A 19,287-nucleotide genomic window follows, 5' to 3' on the forward strand; every position below is an offset into this window, starting at 1 on the left:
AGTGCCTTGCTGATGTCACCTGACTCATAAATGGCAGAGTGAGAACTTCCAGCCGCCTGTCTGCCTCTGCCCACCACCGAGCTGTACATCTCCCTGCCCGGAAATTGAGGACCCGCTAGAAATAAGGGCAGCTGCTAGCGGAGTGCTGTTCAAAGAAACCCAACGTGAACCACATGAGTTGAGTGTATAATTTTAAATCTGCTAGTCGCCACGTTAGAAAAGTCCAAAGAATCAGGTGAAATTCATTTAAATAATATTTAATATGTATACTTATAGTATGATTTAATAATTATTTAACCCAGTGTCCAAAATATTATAATTTCATCGTGTAATAAGTACCAAAGTTATTAATGAATTATTAAAAAATCGAAGTCCAGATGTGTTTGGCACTTACGGTTCACCCCCCATTTGACATGGCCACGTTCCCAGGCTCGGTAGGTGTCTGTGTAGAGAGGCTACCATACCGTGCAGTTCAGCTCCTCTGATGGAAATGGGGGTGAGAGAGGTGAGGTCTCCTAACACCTTTAATTTTGAAGCAACCCAGCTGCAATGAAGGAGTTTTATTATATCATCATCATCATCATCGTCGTCGTCTGCTTTAATCATCCTCTGTCATTTCTAAAAGCGTTTGTCAAGGGCCTCTGTACACGCTGCCAGGCAGTGGGCAGGGTGGAGGGTCCAGTGCCTTCTGTGTCTCTAGCCGTGAGGGCACTCCTGCTTACATGTGCATCTTCTGTGTGTTTCAGGTGACCCAGGTCCTGCCAGCTACGGGAGGAATGGCCGGGATGGTGAGCGAGGCCCCCCAGGGGTGGCAGGCATCCCTGGTGTACCCGGCCCCCCGGGACCTCCTGGCCCTCCTGGTTTCTGCGAGCCAGCCTCCTGCACCGTACAGGCTGGGCAGCGGGCATTTAATAGCAAAGGTCCAGATCCATCAAAGGCTTAGTGCGGCACGGCTGTCTGCACAAACCATGCCTGGCGAAGGGCTTGGAGGAGAAACACCCCCAGGAGCCAGGGCCCAGGTGACGGTGCCTTACCTTCAATGTTATTCTATTGATAGAAGTCCCACCTGACCATCAGGTTTAGAACCATGGTGCTATTCAATAAATCCTCTTTCCTTTTCCTTGGAGAGGAGCCACAGGGTCATCGATCAAACTAACAAATAGAACTGACAGTAGTCCTGTGCCCAGGATCTGGAACTTCCGTGTGCTATCCGTGTGTGTTACGTCATGGGCCACGGAGCCAATAAACAGAAACAGCTGTTTGGTTTACCTCAGTTGCGGCAGTTCTTTTCATTTTTTATTGAGAGCTTGTTCTCAGATGATAGTTTCAGCTCTATGATTACCAGACTGGTTATGAAGAAACCCCACTACCATCAATAGAACTGGTGCTCAGAATCCCCCCCAAATCCCGGGGGGGCCAGGGGGTGCTGTGCCGCTCGGAGCGGTTTCCATGCTGCACGTGTGGGTCCGCAGCATCAGCTTGCATTGTTGTGGAACTGTACTGTATCCCAAACCCGCTAATATTTGGGGCTGTTCTGTGTGAAAGCAAAGAAGGAATCTTAATATCCTGCCATTCGTAAGTTTTATCGATGAGATTATTTATTTTAAAGGTTTGAGGTAACGTCTCTGGTTGTACCAAAGAAGCAATAAATACGGTTTCTTGATCTCTTGCCATGTTTTCTTATAGTCATGTTCAATGAAAAAAAGTCACTGAGATTATTTAGATACTTAAAACTTTCCTCATTTCTGTAGGCTTATGTTTATAATGTTAGTGATTCCTTCTACAGAGACATTAAAACGCCCTTACTGCTCCCCAGAGGGTGTTGTTTTGTGACAGAGTTCTTCGTATGTATGTGTTTGGTGGGGGACTGGGGGGAGATGGGGAGGGCTTCACGGACCTTTCTGAAATGAAATGAAAACTGTGAACCCATACCCCAGAAGGATGCACAAACGCATGTACGCAAATCTGCTCGCATGCTATGTCAGAGATTTCACGGGGCCCCTAAGCCTAGCCTTGCTTGGTTTCTAGGAGTGGAACTGCTGACTTCAATGGTGCATTAGCGCCCTCCTAGTTAGAACTTCACTGATGCAAAAATGAGTTGTGTTTTGCCGTTTTTCTTATAAAGGCAGCTCAGCTGAAGCACTGTATTCTTATCAATAAGATAGGTATTGCCTGACCACTCAAGCCCTTTATTACTACTTACATAATCACATTGGCCTGCTGTTTCATCAACAACATGATGTTAACTATCGATCAGACTTAATATATTCATTTTATGTCACAGTGCCTACGACTGACTTGTCCCAGGCCATGGCACTGCGCTCCAGACAGCCAGTATCTTTTCAGTTATGGCACTCAGTTCTCTCACGTCAAGGGGAGTGAGCCCCAATAGGAGCTTTGATGCCATTTTTTTTCCCTCAGGTGTACTTTCTCTACGTTTAAAAACTTCAGCCCGATTCGTTTGGTGAAATCAATCATTATGTAGTCTGTACTTGGGATTCTTTTAAACTGCTCAAGGCATCTAGTTCTGTGCTTCTGGTATGGACTGTGTTTAAGGGAAATAATTCCAACTTGGCCGCAATAGATCAGGGCCATTGACACCCTGGGAAGGATGGTCTTCCTTCTTGGGGAAGAGAGAATCTTTGGAAGCAGAGATATCTGTCGTAACTACTTAAAATTGTCTTCGTATGAATGGCAAACCTTTTCAGGTACTGAAAATAAATGCAAAGAAACTGCCTTGTCTCTTCACCAAGGTGGTTTTATTTTAACTGGAGTAACATAGTCGAATACAACAAAAGAAAAATTAGATAACCAAATAAATATGTTTCTCAGTTCTATAATTCAGGTTCATAAGAAAATTAAAAAAAATAAAATTTCAAAGAAAAGTTGAATCGACTGTTTTGCAAACTTGATATACAAAAGGCAGTACAGCAAGCTTCACAGATACAGCAAGACCGGAAACAACCACTTACAGAGAGATTGGGCAAAATGAGCACATTCCAAATGGTGGGAGCAATCCACTGTGAATCCAGTTCGGGCACATAGTTTACAGAAGCAGTAAATACCTGACTGAGAAACTGCAAAGAAAAGCATCTCACAAATCGTCTCCATGAAAGAGAGTTGATGAATACTGAATTAGACCAAATCTCTCTCTCTAGCAAAACAGAAATCTTCAAAACCTTTGGGATTAGTTTTCAAAGTTGGATGAAGAGTCAGAGTTGCTGAGAAGAGCATGTGAATAATTACAGGTGGTTAGAAACGGGCATGTCACTTACCCAAGGGCAAATGATTTATTTCCAGTCAGTGCTTCTATGGCATCCTGACCTGGTTTTCATCCCAAAGATCTGACAGGTTGATTAAAAACTACGGACATCACTTCCCAGGGTGACTGAGCACATCAATTGCCTGGCATAGTTTGGGATAATTGACTTTGTCTAGCAGAGGAGTATGAATGAGTCCCATCAGTTTCATGACTGATTTGATTATTTATGGACACAATACTTCAAGCTGACTAAATGAATATTGCTATTCTTAAACGTCATAAATCAAATCTGATTTACTTGCAGCCTGAAATAAGCTGAATGTAAATCCCTGCTTTAGAAGATCACCTCTGATTATAGTATCTAATTTTTTGGCTATTACAGCCTCTCTGATATCCAACATCTCTGGGTTTAAAAATAGATCAGTATGGGGGGGAAGATCACTAGAAATACATAAAATCACACCAAATATCAAGAAAATTGCTTTTAAACATTTTCTGGGAGCCCTGGCAAAAGGTGTGAAAAAGCAATATTAAGAAAAAAAAATACTAGCCAACTAGTAATCCTGCCGTTTACAAACAGGGAATGGACATAAATTATTGAAAATATCTTTTTAGAAGGTTTGTGTTCAATAAACATAGGTCAAGTCTCTTTGTTTTCTTCCTAGAGTAAAATAGATACTTTTCAGCGGTGTACTGAATCTTTGTTAGCGAGCTTGTGATCTAGGACACGGCAGCATTAATGCACATGGCTCTGTAAATATTAAATCAAAATTGGTTTACCATAAGAATGTATGACTATAAATACACATGCCCAAATGCTCTCGAAATGATTAACTAGAGGAACTGTAATGTATTTGTTAGATCTGGTTATCAGAAAGAGGATGCTGACTGGTCCTATTTTTAATCGTAATAAGTGGGAATCCATGCTAACTTTCCCCTTAACAATACCTTCACATCCTGCTCTTGACGCCAAGTTTTCTAAGAATACCTACAGAAAGAACAAATGATGGAAACTGGCTCCAAGAAACTAACTTTTTTAAAGATTTATTTGAAATTGTCTCTGACCTCCAAGTTGAAAATTCTTGTATGAAAAGATCTGAAAATATCTTAGAGATATCTTAGCACACAGTCAATTTATATACTATGTCATAAGGGGACCTGAGGGTGAGGACAGTGAAGAACTACATAAATCATTTCCCAGTCTAAGCGGACATCTAAATCCACTGGCATGTTTTTGTGTGGTTCATCTCAGTTAAGGAAACATGCTGTGTATTTAACCTTTCATCGCCTATTGGCCTGTCACTCATGATGGAAGAGCTTATGTTTATGAGAAAAGTTAACTGTGACATTCTCGTCTCGCTCAAGCCCACGTGATTTAGTGAGCAGATCACTCTGTGGGACAAAAGTCACAAAGGCCTGGCTACTCGCTGACCTTTATTTCTGCTTTTAATTCTCATCTGAAATCATTAGACCAAGCTTTTTATGAGCTGCCCTGGAGATGGGCTATAAACTTAATTATTACGACCTAAGCATTGATTCATGTGACAAACATAAGTGTAATTACCAGCATGGTGTCGAGCCAAACCCTGCAACAGGCCCATTTGCTGGTTCCTCGGGCATCCGTGTGGCTCACGCGGGGCATGTGAGTGCTTCCGCAGTTGCCCTGTGGTTGAGACCCATCAGAATGACGGAAATGTGAGCCTTCGGCCAAAGAAGAGATGCTGTTAACAACGGCACCTCGGAATTCCCCGATTTAGGGTCAAATCCTTTATTGCTGAGATAACGGACAAGCTCATTATGCATCATGAACATACAGGAATCTAGGCCTCAAAGCATTATATCCATGTGGAATCTAGCAAAAAACTAGCGCCATTCCACTTCACATCGGTATGTTGAATTAAAGAGCTTGATGAGGTAAGATAGGGAACAAACAAAATGGGCAAAAAATGCATCCTAAATCTTAAAAATAGTTATAAAATGTGCCATAAAACAATCTGAATTTAAATACATTAATACACCGAAAAATATTTTTCCCTAAAATGTACCTTAAATAATACAGCCAGATAAAAAGTTGTCATGTAATTAGCATCTTTATACCCATACGCTTCTAATCGTCAAGCGACACACACCCTTCTGATAAACCCAAAGCTTATTGAACTACCCCCGAGTTTAGTGAAACCTCCTACTTTATTAGTATTCTCTTTTGACAAATTCGTGAAGCAAGTAGGTAACTCTTTGAGTTGTAACCTGTATCACTCACTGCTGGCTCTGAACACGACATTTTTTCCATTTAGATTTTCTTAGACTTAGCTTGGTTTTATAAGCCTGCCTTATCTTCGAGGTAAATTTTTGCTATTCTGGGTCTGCTTCTCTGGATGAGGTCTCTGTGCTCATCTGGTTCTTCATTCAATGTAACGAGCTTGACCAGTTACCCTGGCATGATTTTGCTGAGTGAAATGTTTTGGTCACAGCTCCAGCTATACCGCACAATAAAACTGAAGTTATCAATTTGTCTTGTTTCCTGAGACTGCTGGTAGTTAAACCCATTTAATGTCATTAATGCTACCTTTACCTGGCAACTAATGAATGAATACAATTCAATGGGCTAAGTTGTTTTGAAGTAATAGGCATAAAAGACACAAATTCAATTCTGTCTGCACCTCCCCCTCTTGGAAGGCCGTGTAACCCGTGAGAGAGAGAGAGATAGGGGTATAAAAAGGGGTCTGATCCTTCACACTAGAGTACTGGGAAAGAACACGGGAAGCAGTGACAATGAACACTTGTGTGTCTTAAGAAGGTGGACACGGACAAATGTGAAAAATAATTTAAAAACAAGAGCAATGAATAAACCTGCAGCACTATTCTGAGACTTCACTGGAAAAAACTTAAGCATATAACTTAACCTGGAGGTTCTCAGTATCAGGATATTATTACCAGTGTTAGGCAAATTTAAATGGTATTTTGAAAAATAGTGTTCCTTATCTTACTTTTGTAAACAGTGATACATTTCTAGAAAAATATAATTATACAAATCTAATTGTAAAATTTTAAGTACTTTGAACAACATGGAGATTTGGACATTGTCTAAGTCTGTAAATGGTCTACTTCTTGTGATAAGCCAGATTCTTTTTATTTGCCAAAAGAGACTTTCTCTTCTGTGTAGAAGGTAAGATGATTCCTCGAGGGTTTTCATGTTAATCACTAAAATAGGAGGGTAGCGTACAAACTAAAGTTACAAATAGTAACTTTGCAAGTTAACTAGGCATATAAATCCCCTGACGAAATAAAATTGAAATAGCCAATCAAGAGTTACTGTGCCTGCTTCATAAAGATACTTAAAATGAAGAAAAATATAAATGAACAAAACAAGATAACAAAAGATAAATTAACAAGAAATTATTTACAAAAGTAAAAAAGAATAAGTGCAAAAGCAAAGGTTCTGATTGAGTTGTTGCCCACTAAACTGTTTCTAGATTTGTATTTCTGCAAGTCTGTTCAGTTCTTCTGATACAAATTGCTTTAAACACCATCTTGTGGACAACAGGAGGTATATCACAGGTTCTCAACAGATTAGAAAGACTGCAGAAAGGCTAAATCTTATTTAACTCCTAAAACATATTCATAAAACATTATTGTATAACCCAAACATCAAATGGCATCTTTTACAGATAACACATCTTAAGATAATTACTGAAGTTCTATAATAAAAGTGACTACAATTTTAAAGTTTCAACAATGTCATGAAACATAGAAATAAGCTTATGGGATTATCAATACTTTAAAGTCATTAATCAAATTACTTTGATCATGAGGTGAAAAATTTCAAAGGTTAAGACTGGCTGTGTTTCTGTTACGAAAAAATGGTTAATTGTCTTCAGTAGGAAAGAACAATGAACAAACTCATGAATTATTCTTCCTTTTTCCTTTAGGTTCCAAAGGCCATAAATATTAATTGAAGTCATATCTTGTTCTTTGCATAGAAGGATTTCTATCTGACAGTGTTAACTGACCTTGGTATAAAATGTTAGACTGGAAATCAAACATATAGGGTAAACACAATTTTAATATTTAATAGCCATCATGGCCAAAATTCTTTTGTATTTGAACACTTATGTTGTCTGGAGTCCAAAGAAGAGATAATTCAGGAAATGTGGTCATTCTTCTTCCCTGCTGTGGACATTACTGACATCTGTGTGAAAGTAAACAAAGGTTTTGGAATGGAAAAACAAAAACAATACAAGAGAATTGGCAACCACTGAGCCAGTTAGGGGAAATTTTCACACCCGACTTTGGGGCCTTAATTATCCCCTTTCTTTTTGTTAAAAGAATCAGGCAACTGCCAACTCTCCGCTTTATTTGGTGTTGTGTTAGCTGGACTCAGGCTTTCTTGCTGCTTTTGGCCGCATCTCGTGTACAGAGATGAGACGGTGGACACACAGGTGGCTGAGCAGAGACTCGCTCCACGTGACACAGCCTGTTCCCCTGGTTACGCCCCAGGTAGATTGAGTCATGTGTGTCGGTTGTTAAAAAACAGGCTGTGTCATTGTGACAGCTCTACTTTGAAATATGCACCAGCTCCTCAAACCAGCTGAATAAATCCAGATTCTTGAAGCAGGAATAAACCAGCCCAGCCTTAATGGAATTTAGAACAAGAAAGGTTCCTAAATATACCATTTGTAGGAAAGGATACATGACATATTCTCTGGAATTAAAATAAGCAGAATTTATAAAACAAGAAAGTGAAGCGAGTCTTCTTATGTCTGTGAAGGGATCGACTCAAAGAAAACAAAAATACATCGATCACCAATAGCAAAAAAGTTCATGAAAACAGTAAAATGCTAAAATAAATACTTCCGGATTAGCAAAGAGGCAAAAGGAGAACCAAACTATTAACTAATTTGAAAAAATAATCTTTGAAAACATATAAAATGTTGAGCTTTATGACAAGTTCAAGTAAATTTATGAGTGGCAGAGGAGTTGTAAAGCTTTCAGAAAATTCAACAAATTAAAGTTCCACAAATTAAAAGCTCAAGATATACACATAGCACCAGATTTTAGATCTCTGTACATTTTTCTGGGGGGGAGTGATAAATGATCATTTTACTAAGAAAATGTATATGTATATTCTGATTGTGTCAAGTCTAAAACACAGCACCATTGTAGGTATTGCACAGGAAAGAAAATGAAGAAGAAAATCAATTTAAAGTTAACAACACTTGAAATAAATAAAATGACCTTGGAAAAGAAAATAAATAAACTTGGAAGTGAAATATACAGCATCATTCAACATGAAATAATGAAAAGGTTGCATGTATGCACAGCCACGTAGACAGTACCTGACCAGCAGTTCATCCGTCTACAGTGAAACCCAGTTCAAACCCTGGGTGCGTTTGAACGAAGCCGCCTTCATGTAGCAACGCTCCCCACGAGACCCTGCTCACAGCTTTCCCCAGCTTGCCCCGACGGCCTCGGGATGGGATGTCTGCAGCGGGAGGGCTCTGGGCGCTCTCAGCATCCCTGGGACCCACCACTTAGACGTCAGCAATATCCTCATGCTCGGTGCCCTAAGAAATCCATTGTTTTCAACCAATAGTTTCTCAAAATAATGTAGAGCCAGGCAACAGAAGAACCGTTTAGCCCTGTGGTTGGCAATCGCACATTCTCGTTCCTGGCCAGAGGACGTGGTCCGGGCAGTGCCTGTTTCCCTGCAGTGCGTGGACTCTTTGGTCTCGGCGCCGGCTGCATGTTGGGTCTCGTGGCTTTCCTTCTCTGCCCCGCACCTCTTGCTGCAGCTTCTGAGAAACATCCTTCTCCACCAGAGCTTCTGGGCTTGGCAGTATGCGTCTGCTGACACCACACATTCATCTTCTAGGTCAAGGGGGTTTCTTTTCCAGTTGCTACAAGTCCCATCCTTTGTTCTGATGGCTGGTTCTTAAACTCTGAGAGTGATGAGGTCAGAAGGATAATGGGTACAGGGGCCCAAAGACCTTGCGAGGTCCTTTAAGCTTCGAAAGTACCAAAGACAGCTTGGTGCCTTCACTACCAGATACCTTCTAGGGAAAACAGCTTTCTGTTTCCCGAATGAGAAACTCAGTGCAGGGGCCACAGTGCTGGGCTTTGACTTCTTGCCTCCCTTCTTATGCAGGACATACTCATGCCGGTGGGATTGCTTTGAATGGAGCTCATTACACAGAATCGACAAAATCATTTCAGCAGTTGGCTATGGTAGGATTTTGGGCTCCCTGATAAAACGGCCGCCTGGGTTTTCTTCCAAAATATAAGTTATGAAGTGAAGGTCTTATTGCCTATCTAGTTCTCTGCATAAGTAGAGTGGATACAGGATGGTATAAGAATTCTTAAGCTATAAAAAGTAGTCAAAAAACATTCAGCAGGAACAATGCACTATATCAAAAAAGGTGATGAGATTTTTAGCAATGCTAGTAAATTTAAACACCAAGAAAACTTTCAGGTAAGTCTGAAACTGTAAAATTCAGAAATCAAAGGCCAGATACAAGTCGATGGGATTATAAAACGTACATCGCCGTCAGTCTGCTAAATCATAAGATGTCATTTCCTCTTGAAGAAGAACTAATGATATGATTTGCTTGCATATTTCATAGAAAACTCTGAATAAAAATCATAATAATGGTGAAACAAGACACATGGAATGAATTTGGAAAAATTCTAAAAAGACTGATATCACCATTACTAGAGGAATAGGATTCCAATTTTTGCTCTTAATGTCTGGCCTACATCAAAAAAAAAGTCACCCATGAATCATGAGGGTCTGACAGTACTAAGAAAGCTCCAACAGCAGGAGGGATGGCTGGGAATCAAGTCGTCCTCAGGTATGGTTATTTCCCACCTGTCTGCTGACGGGCGTGAGAGACGGGATACAGGCAGTCTCCTGGGTTACACCTTCCACTGGGTCCTGGGGGGCCCTGGGGCCCTGGGGCACCTGGTGAGCCTGGCAGGCCCGGAGCTAATGAAATAAAAGACCCCATCAGAACACGGGTCAACATATGGCTTTTGCTCCCTCCCTCCAACCAACGTGGGTCATTCAGTGTCACCTGCAGCAATACCTAAGGGCCATCGGGGAGCAGGCATGGCTTCTATTTTGGGAGGTCTGCTCATGTTGTGAAGATGATAATATCACTATTACCTGAGGTCCCAGGAAGTCCTGGGCTCCCTGGAAGCCCCATTCCCGGTTCCCCTCTTTCTCCCTTCTGTCCTCGGTAGCCTAAATGGGAGATATACAAAAAGAGAGACAAAAAAGTAAGCGTGTTCTCTGGCAACAGACTGATATACGTTCAGGAAATATTTTGAGGTGTATATTGAAAATCCACCCAGTGGACTATCTTCACACATTTATATCTGAAAACTATGTTACGGAGATTCAATACAATCCTAGATCCTAGAGAGAACAGTGGAGTGAACACTAAATAGATACATATTTAAGTTTAAAATATCACCAGGATTTCTTTTATGTAAGTGACCTTCATTTAACAAACGTGAGCAGTAAGGAGAAATGTTTGGACTTAGGATCATTTGAAAGCACCCTTCCAAGTCTATATTTAAACATTTCTGCAGGAAAATGACATTTACCACCTAAGGTATATTTAATAGTTCAACCCAGCTCCTGCTATTACAGACACCTCGTTAAGGTGGCTCTCAAGTCATCTCAGTGAGGGCTTAAGATCATAGGCTAAAAAAATGAGGAGGAAAGAAAAATAAGTGAAGATACATGAACTTCCGATTAACAAGAGGGTTAACGACACTGAACGCAATTCCAAACGAACAACGTAGGTCCTAGAGCTACATATTTAAACTCAGTTCTCAGATTTCAATATAATGCAAAATATATTATTCCATATGGATTTCAGTGCATATGGCATCACAAAACAAGAAACAATAACTTGTGTATTTGTATAATAAGGTAACATTGACACGTGTCCTGTCAAATGTAACAACTTGTTTGTACAGATCTCTCACATCATTAGGTAAATACGGACCCACTATTAACAGATAAAGATGTTGAAGTGCACAAAGCAATGAGAACTTTCTACTCTTAACTTTCCTAAAAAGGTCCCAAGCTCATTCCTTATGAAGTCTCCCCAGAAGTCTTAGGGTCTTATGTATTTCTTATTTATTTATTTTTGGCTGTGTTGGGTCTTCGTTGCTGCGCGCAGGAAATGTGGAAAACGTTGCTTTCTCTAGTTGCGGCGAGCAGGGGCTACCCTTCGTTGTGGTGCGCGGGTTTCTCACTGTGGTGGCTTCTCTTCTTGCGGAGCACGGGCTTTAGGCGCGCGGGCTTCAGTAGTTGTGGCGCACGGGCTTAGCTGCTCCGCGGCATGTGGGATCTTCCTGCACCAGGGATCAAATCCGTGTCCCCTGCACTGGCAGGTGGATTCTTTACCACTGCGCTACCAGGGAAGTCCAGGGTCTTATTATTATTTTTTAACATCTTCATTGGAGTATAATTGCTTTAGAATGGTGTGTTAGTTTCTGCTTTATAACAAAGTGAATCAGCTATACATATTTTTTCCACAACAACACTTCAGATAGGAAGGCTAATAAGGTCAAAAACAACGTCCCCGTTCTCTAGAATTAAGCTTTTCACCCTTTGGGGTAGGCCTCTCTCGAAATTTGGAAAAGACTGAAAGGCTGGTCTATCTGCAAACAGACATGTGTCTTCTTGGCCCCTAGGTGCAGGATGAGAGTTTGATATCAGTGTAGCTTACGTAGGAAAAAGTATAAAACAACAGCAGTGCCCTAATCCAAAACATCTAGAGCTTCTCATCATTGAAGAACTGTGCTTGCTGGAGTTTTTAAGGTGTTAGACTTTATTTCCCTTTCAACACAAGGGATTTACTTCTAAAGTTGTAAATCAGTGCATTTACCTGCACGCTGGAAAAATGAGTCAGAAAAAGAGTGTTACTGGCATTTGGGAGGATGACTCTTCATGTGGGACCTTACAAGCTGTCTGCAAGCCTTCCACATTGTCTGGCCTGCTTGTTCTGGCCCACTAATTGGCCACTGAACCCGTCACCATACTGACACACATATGCCTCCCATTTCCTAAGGCCCCTACTGCTAACAGATCTGAAGGGTCAAATCTATCTCAGTCACGTCAACTACTCTATGGGCCACTGGCTTATACATAACAGGTGGTTACTTTCATTACAAACCAATAACAGCTGAACTTTAGAAGTTCAAAAGTAAGAGCCGTCATTCCCAATACCACCCCTCCAAAATTGATGTGGGATAGAATGGCTGGATCCGTTTTCTCCTAGTAACCCCCCCCCCCCCACCAAAGCAACTCCCACTCTTGGGGGCTGGGAATAAAGGACACCAAGGGAAGCACTCCTCCCACAGCACAGTGGGAAGGCAATAATCCGAAACCCAAAGGATGCTTAAAATCGAAAACTGTCTGGAAATGCTTTTGAATTAAAAAAAAGGCATCAACAATTGCCCTTTGGGGAATTTAGGAAAAGTGCAAACAAGGTGACCCAACTCAGAATCATATTGGCATCTACTCTCACTGCAAGAAGATCAGGTGCTGAAAGAATGTTCAAGATTCATGTTGTTTTCATGCCTGCTAACACTACCTCCATTCTGCAGCCCATGGATCAAGGAGTCATTCTGATTTTCAAGTCTTATTATAAACTCCCATATTTCACGAGTTTTATTTTTTGGCTGCATTTCTGGCATGTAACAAATCCCGAAAAGGAGATATGCAAACGTTGAGGAGACACCTGAGTTATGATCAAGATATGTCTGTGGTCAGAACCCTCTGGTGGGACAAAAGTTTTGTTAATTTTACTAAACATTCTTTTTAAAAACGTTGGAGGGCTTCCCTGGTGGCGCAGTGGTTGAGAGTCCACCTGCCGATGCAGGGGATGCAGGTTCGTGCCCCGGTCCGGGAAGATCCCACATGCTGCGGAGTGGCAGGGTCCGTGAGCCATGGCCGCTGGGCCTGCGCGTCTGGAGCCTGTGCTCTGCGACGGGAGAGGCCACAACAGTGAGAGGCCCGCGTATCGCAAAACAAAAAAAAAAAGAACTGGATCCGAAGCCCCATCAGGAGTGGAAACAGTAGCTAAGGTCTCCTCGGCAGCACAGCAGATAAAACCCATAGAAATCTTTCGCGGAAGTGAAGGCCAATGAGTGGTGAACAGAGGTCTTGTTTCCAAAAGCTGCACGAACACTGCTGACCTGGCACGGCCTCTGCCCGAGAGCCTTCCAGATGGGCCTTCCCTGCATGGGAGGGAGCCCGAGACAGGGGTTTGTGTGGACAGGTGACTCTAGTTCCAGAAGGGTTTTCCTTGCTATCCTGACCATGCATTGCTCTTGTCCCCTTAGATGGCCACTGTGTGAAGCATCTGTCCAAGATCTTTCTCCTATTGGTGTTAACAGTCCTGGTTCTTCACATGGTTTGAGGCATCCAACATCTTCAGATGGGCTATCAAGGTCTTCCTTCCCGTCTCCTACACTCTGAATTCACAACAGACCCAACTAGCAGAAGATGGTAATTAACCACCCTTTACACAATGGTACACACACAAGGCTACACCTGATTCTACACTTGCTTCCAATTCCCTGCCAAAACTCTCTGTGACCTAAGAGAAACTAGGTAGAAAAGACAGTTCAGGGAAACTAGAGTGATTCACTGCCGTTGTTTTACACTGTGCTAGCTAAACCAGAAGGCTTGTCAGTCTCAGTGGGAAGTTAGGACCCTCACAAACCCCATGACCGGGGAAAGCTGTGCCTCTTTCAGGGGAGGGAGGACACAGCAATCACCTTTGGGCCCTTCCTACAGAAAACAGAGAAGCCGTAGGAAGGAAAGTGAACTAGTGAAAGGGAAATAACTCTCCGCATATATAGTATTTTGAACTGTATTCCTATGTGATATTGGTGCTAACTTTCTCTTTTCTCCTTTATCCATTCATCTGTTGATGGACACTTAGGTTGCTTCCCTGTCTTGGCTACTGTAAATAGTGCTGCTATGAACACTGGGGTGCATGCATCTTTCCAGATTAGCATCTTTGTCTTTCTCCTTTACACAAGCTTTTGATTATTCCAAGGAGAGCCCTTGAGTTCCTCTATAATAACACATGAAAAGCAGTGTCTCTGGTCTTTCCTCTCACAGTACGTACTCATTGGATCTAATGCTTCCTTGTCAGAGCTGTGAATCTTCTAAACCAGGGTCCCCTTGGCCCCTCTGCTGATTGCCAATCACACTTCTAGAAATGCTCTTGCCAGCTAAATTTAGCCAAGCTACATTTAAGATCATGTCTCTTATCAAGTTATCATCAGTGGAGCAAATTTTTTTTTGCCAATTTAAGTCTTGCTTTGAAAAATTTAAAAACAACACGAGAATTTTTTTTTTTTTTTTTAGTTCAGAAGTTACCATCCACAACTTTTGCAGAAGAAAAAGGATTCTAAAATTTCTCAAAAATATATTTCGGACCCAAATCACTAGTCATAGTAGCAGGTCTTAAGACTTTTTCCTCAGTTTCTTTAAGATACTAAGATTCTTGTTGTCTACTTACATTAACTGCGAGGCATAAATGACTAGAAATTTGCAGATAATAATGATAAATAAGCACATTATTGCTGTTATTATCATAATAAGTATTGTTATTAAATACATTTAGATTAGCAGATAATTATCAGTCAGGTTTAAACTGGAATGAATTAAAAATTTATTTCTAGAATATCAAATATTAACAAGATATCCTGTATTAAATCATTATATATACATATTTTTATATAAATTTATAAAACACATACCAAGTATATATATTATATAATCTAATATACATACTTTTAATGTATATTAATATATATTTGTAATGTATATAAATAGATATAATTTTTGCCTTAACTGTGATTAGCATGTTATAAATACTGAGAGTTAAAGAGTTGGTAAACAAATATTGTCCTCAAAGACGTACCTTGGGGCCCAGGGTCTCCTGGTGGCCCAGGCAACCCATCCTTTCCCGGTGGACCAGGCCTCCCATGAGCTTGGGCAGCCAGCATTGCTGCTGGCAGCTTGAGCTGAGACAGGAACACAGCCATCCTCTCTGCATTGATGAAAGGGAAAATAATATGCATGTTATGGAAATACTTTTTATGTCAAAAGTTTTCAAATATTTTTACATAAAATTCAACAAAAAATTACTTGGTTTTCAATTTAAGCACATCTAATTTACCAACTGGTCTGAGCGTGGAGAGATTTTTTTGACTGTTCAAGTAGAACAGATTGTACAAAGTTGTTTGAATATGGACGCAGATGAGTTGTGTTGATCAGAGGACTGAGAACCTTCAGTGCTTCAGAGATGTTGCCCATCTAGCAGACAATACCCTAGAGCAGGGGTCCATGGCCCATCAGGAACCGGGCACACAGCAGGAGGTGAGCGGCAGGCAAGCGGAGTGAAGCTTCGTCTGTGTTTACAGCCGCTCCCCGTGGCTTGCATTACCGCCTGAGCTCCGCCTCCTATCAGACCAGCGGTGGCATTAGATTCTCATAGGAGCACAAACCCTACTGTGAACTGCGCATTTGAGCCATCTGGGTCGCATGCTCCTTGTGAGAATCTAATGCCTGATGATCTGAGGTGGAGCTGAGGCGCTGATGCTAGCGCTGGGGAGCAGCTGCAAATACAGATCATCATTAGCAGAGAGGTTTGACTGCACAGAGACCCTAATAAATCAACTGCTTGCAGACTCATATCGAAACCCTATCAGTGAGTGGCAAGTGACAATTAAGCTGCACCTTATGGAGTAGACTGGACATAAGCAACACACGTCGGGCGTCACTGTCTCCCATCACCCCCGGATGGGACCATATAGCTGCAGGAAAACAACAAGCTCAGGGCTCCCACTGATTCTGCATCATGGTGAGCTGTATAATTATTTCATTATATATTACAGTGTAATACTAATAGAAATAAAGTACACAATAGATGTAATGCGCTTGAATCATCCCCAAACCACTCTCGTCCCCGGTCTGTGGAAAAACTGTCTTCCACGAAACCAGTCCCTGGTGCCAAAAAGGTTGGGGACCGCTGTCCTAGAGCCTAATTAACCTCTGGTAATGACTTGAGGAGAGAATTCAGGTTCATATTAAAAAATGGTTGTTATAATACATTTAAGCCACTTTCCAGCAGTGTTGTGAATGTGCAGCGTGGTGGTTTAAAATATGTGGACAAGGTCTTTGACACTCCCTTCCAAATGGAATTAGGTGGAGCCTAATCCCCCTATTCTGGAGTGTGGGCTGAACTTCCTTTCACTTCTAATGAATAGAAAAAAGGCAAGTGGGGACACTAAGTCATAAAAGCCTCGTGGCTTCCTGGCTGCTTTCTCTCTTAGATTCTCATTCTGGGGGAAGCCAGCTGCCGCGTCGTGAGGGCATGAAGAGACCCACATGGGGGTGAGCTGAAGCCACCTGCCAACAGCCATGTGAGTGAGCCCGGAGGTGGATCTTCCCGCCCCAGCTGAGCCTTCAGAGGACGTCAGCTCTGGCTGACACCCTGAAAGCAACTTCATGACAGACGCCGAGACAGAACCACACAAGTAAGTGACCCTTTAAGTCCCTGATCCACAGAAAACGCACGATAATAAACACTATTGTTTTAAGCCACTAAAGTTTTGAGATATTTTCTTATGCAGCAATAGATAACTCATATGGTATGTGACACTTTATATCCTTGAACAGAACTGCATTATTGATAGAGAAGTTTATTTATTGAAAAGACGGGTCACTGGCTTCCTATTCATTATGGTTTCATGTCACTGTTTAATTTCTATACTGGGCTAATCCTTTACTTTGTCAACAATTTATGCTTTTCAGAGAAAATGTTCTCTTATACACCCTCAATATTATTCTTTTTTTCTTTTTGTTTTTGGTTTGATTTCCAGTTAGTTCCATCAGTCAGCCAAGGTTTTAGTAGGAAGGATGTCTCATTTGGCCAAAGGGACAAACACAGCATTGCTGTCGAGGAGTATGTGCCCAGGGAATGCCAACTGCAGACCGAGTGAAACCAGCAAAGTCTCTGTGCATTTCTGTGAACCTCAAGAAAACGCTGAAACTAAGAACACACAAGTTACAGGAAGCTGACAAGCTATCCAGAACATTTAAAAATCTTTTGTCAGTGTTGAGTGATGTGACCTTTATGACCTGAATACGTCCTAAATCTTCTCAAGGACACATCACTGTCATCTGCCCTTTGTTCATCCACCAGGCTGCCTGGAGCCCAACCCTGTTCATCTGGGTCCTAAAGAGAAAGTCCAGGGAGGGGAGGCAGGACTGGGTAAGAGTGCTACCTCGGGTGAGCTCGGCTGTCTGACTGTGAGTGTGTCCTACAGGGTACATCGAATGTCAGTGTTTAGGGTCAACAAAAAAGTGACTCTGCATCATAGGACGTTGGTGCATTAATAACTCCTAACATTTAAAGGGTCTGGAAAATGAACACCAAACAATGTAAATATGAAAATATAAATAAAAATTTTCACCCTAAAGTTCCTAAACAAGTCAAATTATTAACCAAATTAAACATTCTCTATAAGCAGGGCTTTGCATTGGGCCTTTAACATTTTCTGCATTAAGTGCTCTTGTTCAGAAATCATGGAGAATTACTCAGCCAGAAAAGAAACAAAATTGAGTTATTTGTAGTGAGGTGGATGGACCTAGAGGCTGTCATACAGAGTGAAGGAAGTCAGAAAGAGAAAAACAAATACTGTATGCTAACACATATATATGGAATCTAGAAAAAGAAAATGGTTCTGGAGAACCTAGGGGCAGGACAGGAATAAAGAGGCAGATGTAGAGAATGGACTTGAGGACAGGGGGAAGGGGAAGGGTAAGCTGAGATGAAGTGAGAGAGTGGCATGGACATATATACACTACCAAATGTAGAATAGCTAGCTAGTGGGAAGCAGCCGCAGAGCACAGGGAGATCAGCTCGGTGTTTTGTGACCACCTGGAGGGGTGGGATAGGGAGGGTAGGAGGGAGACGCAAGAGGGAGGGGATATGGGGATATATCTATACATATAGCTGATTCACTTCGTTGTAAAGCAGAAACTAACACACCATTGTAGAGCAATTATATTCCAATAAAGATGTTAAAAAAAAAGAAATCATGGAGAGAGCAGAGAGAGATTATCATTTCAATATTCAATAAGAATTATTATCCATGTTTTTATAAGTGCCGTGCACTATAAAGATTAACTACCAATAAGCTTTATTTTATGACTAGAAATCTGTTATATAATTATTCTCAGAATTACTTTTTTGAATAAGCAAATCCACGGTTACACTTATTATTGTAGAATTCTTGGTTATTAACCCCACATAGACTATTGTTCAGTTAAATTTCATCTCAAAAGCCTTTTCAATATTTTGTCACTATATGGATAACTTTGGTAGTCATTAATGCAAATTCACCCAAAGTCCATGATAAATACAATGTATCACTGGATTCTGTATTTAAACTTGCTTGTTTTGTTTATATTTTATATAGCTCATATTTAAGAAATCTAATATATATGTAACTAGATTTAAAATAGAAAACTGGAGGAAGGCATATCCTTGCCACGACAAAAAAAAGTAACCACATTTTTTTTCTTTTCACCTATTTTCTTTAAAAAGCAAATTCAAATGATTTCACTTGTAAAACTAACAATTTTTCAAAGATATAGCTAGTAAGTAGTAAGAAATGACCCTTCCATGTGAAAAATTCAGCATAGGTTTGGTGCAGACCAATCTTCTAGAAAAATGTTTTACTGATTAAATTAGTGTTTATTCAGCAACTAAGAACCAAATGAGAGTAACATATTAGAATCTATAGCTGCCAGTTAGAAAAAACAAGGGCCAAACCATATAGACCTTGTAAAGAATTACCTCAATTTTCTCCAGTCTCTTCGCTCAGTTTAATTCACTTAGTTGAACTTTAAAGACACTTTTTGCTTAAACAGGATGTGTATGTTTTACAAATTTTTGATAAAGAGCAAATTACTACTGAGTAAA

At 41.0% G+C, this 19,287-nt stretch overlaps 2 protein-coding genes across 2 annotated transcripts in view; one reads left to right on the forward strand and one right to left on the reverse strand.

Annotated features, from left to right (window-relative positions):
* Positions 1 to 943, forward strand: part of COL9A1 (collagen type IX alpha 1 chain) — a gene marked incomplete at both ends in the record, with an annotated part of 83,318 nt that extends 82,375 nt beyond the window's left edge. The window contains one exon of the mRNA XM_082855960.1: positions 747 to 943. Coding sequence (XP_082712086.1) covers positions 747 to 943 — 197 coding nt within the window. The remainder of the gene's footprint in view (positions 1 to 746) is intronic.
* Positions 944 to 10,116: 9,173 nt separating this feature from the next.
* COL19A1 (collagen type XIX alpha 1 chain) overlaps positions 10,117 to 19,287 on the reverse strand; it is a gene marked incomplete at its 3' end in the record, with an annotated part of 351,347 nt that continues 342,176 nt past the window's right edge. Inside the window, exons 49-51 of the mRNA XM_082855784.1 lie at positions 15,217 to 15,345; positions 10,425 to 10,502; positions 10,117 to 10,244 (exon numbers count right to left, since the gene is read on the reverse strand). Coding sequence (XP_082711910.1) covers positions 10,117 to 10,244; positions 10,425 to 10,502; positions 15,217 to 15,345 — 335 coding nt within the window. The remainder of the gene's footprint in view (positions 10,245 to 10,424; positions 10,503 to 15,216; positions 15,346 to 19,287) is intronic.

This window comes from Leucopleurus acutus, assembly GCF_964270905.1.
Source record: "Leucopleurus acutus genome assembly, chromosome: 15".
NCBI classification, from domain to species: Eukaryota; Metazoa; Chordata; class Mammalia; order Artiodactyla; family Delphinidae; genus Leucopleurus; species Leucopleurus acutus.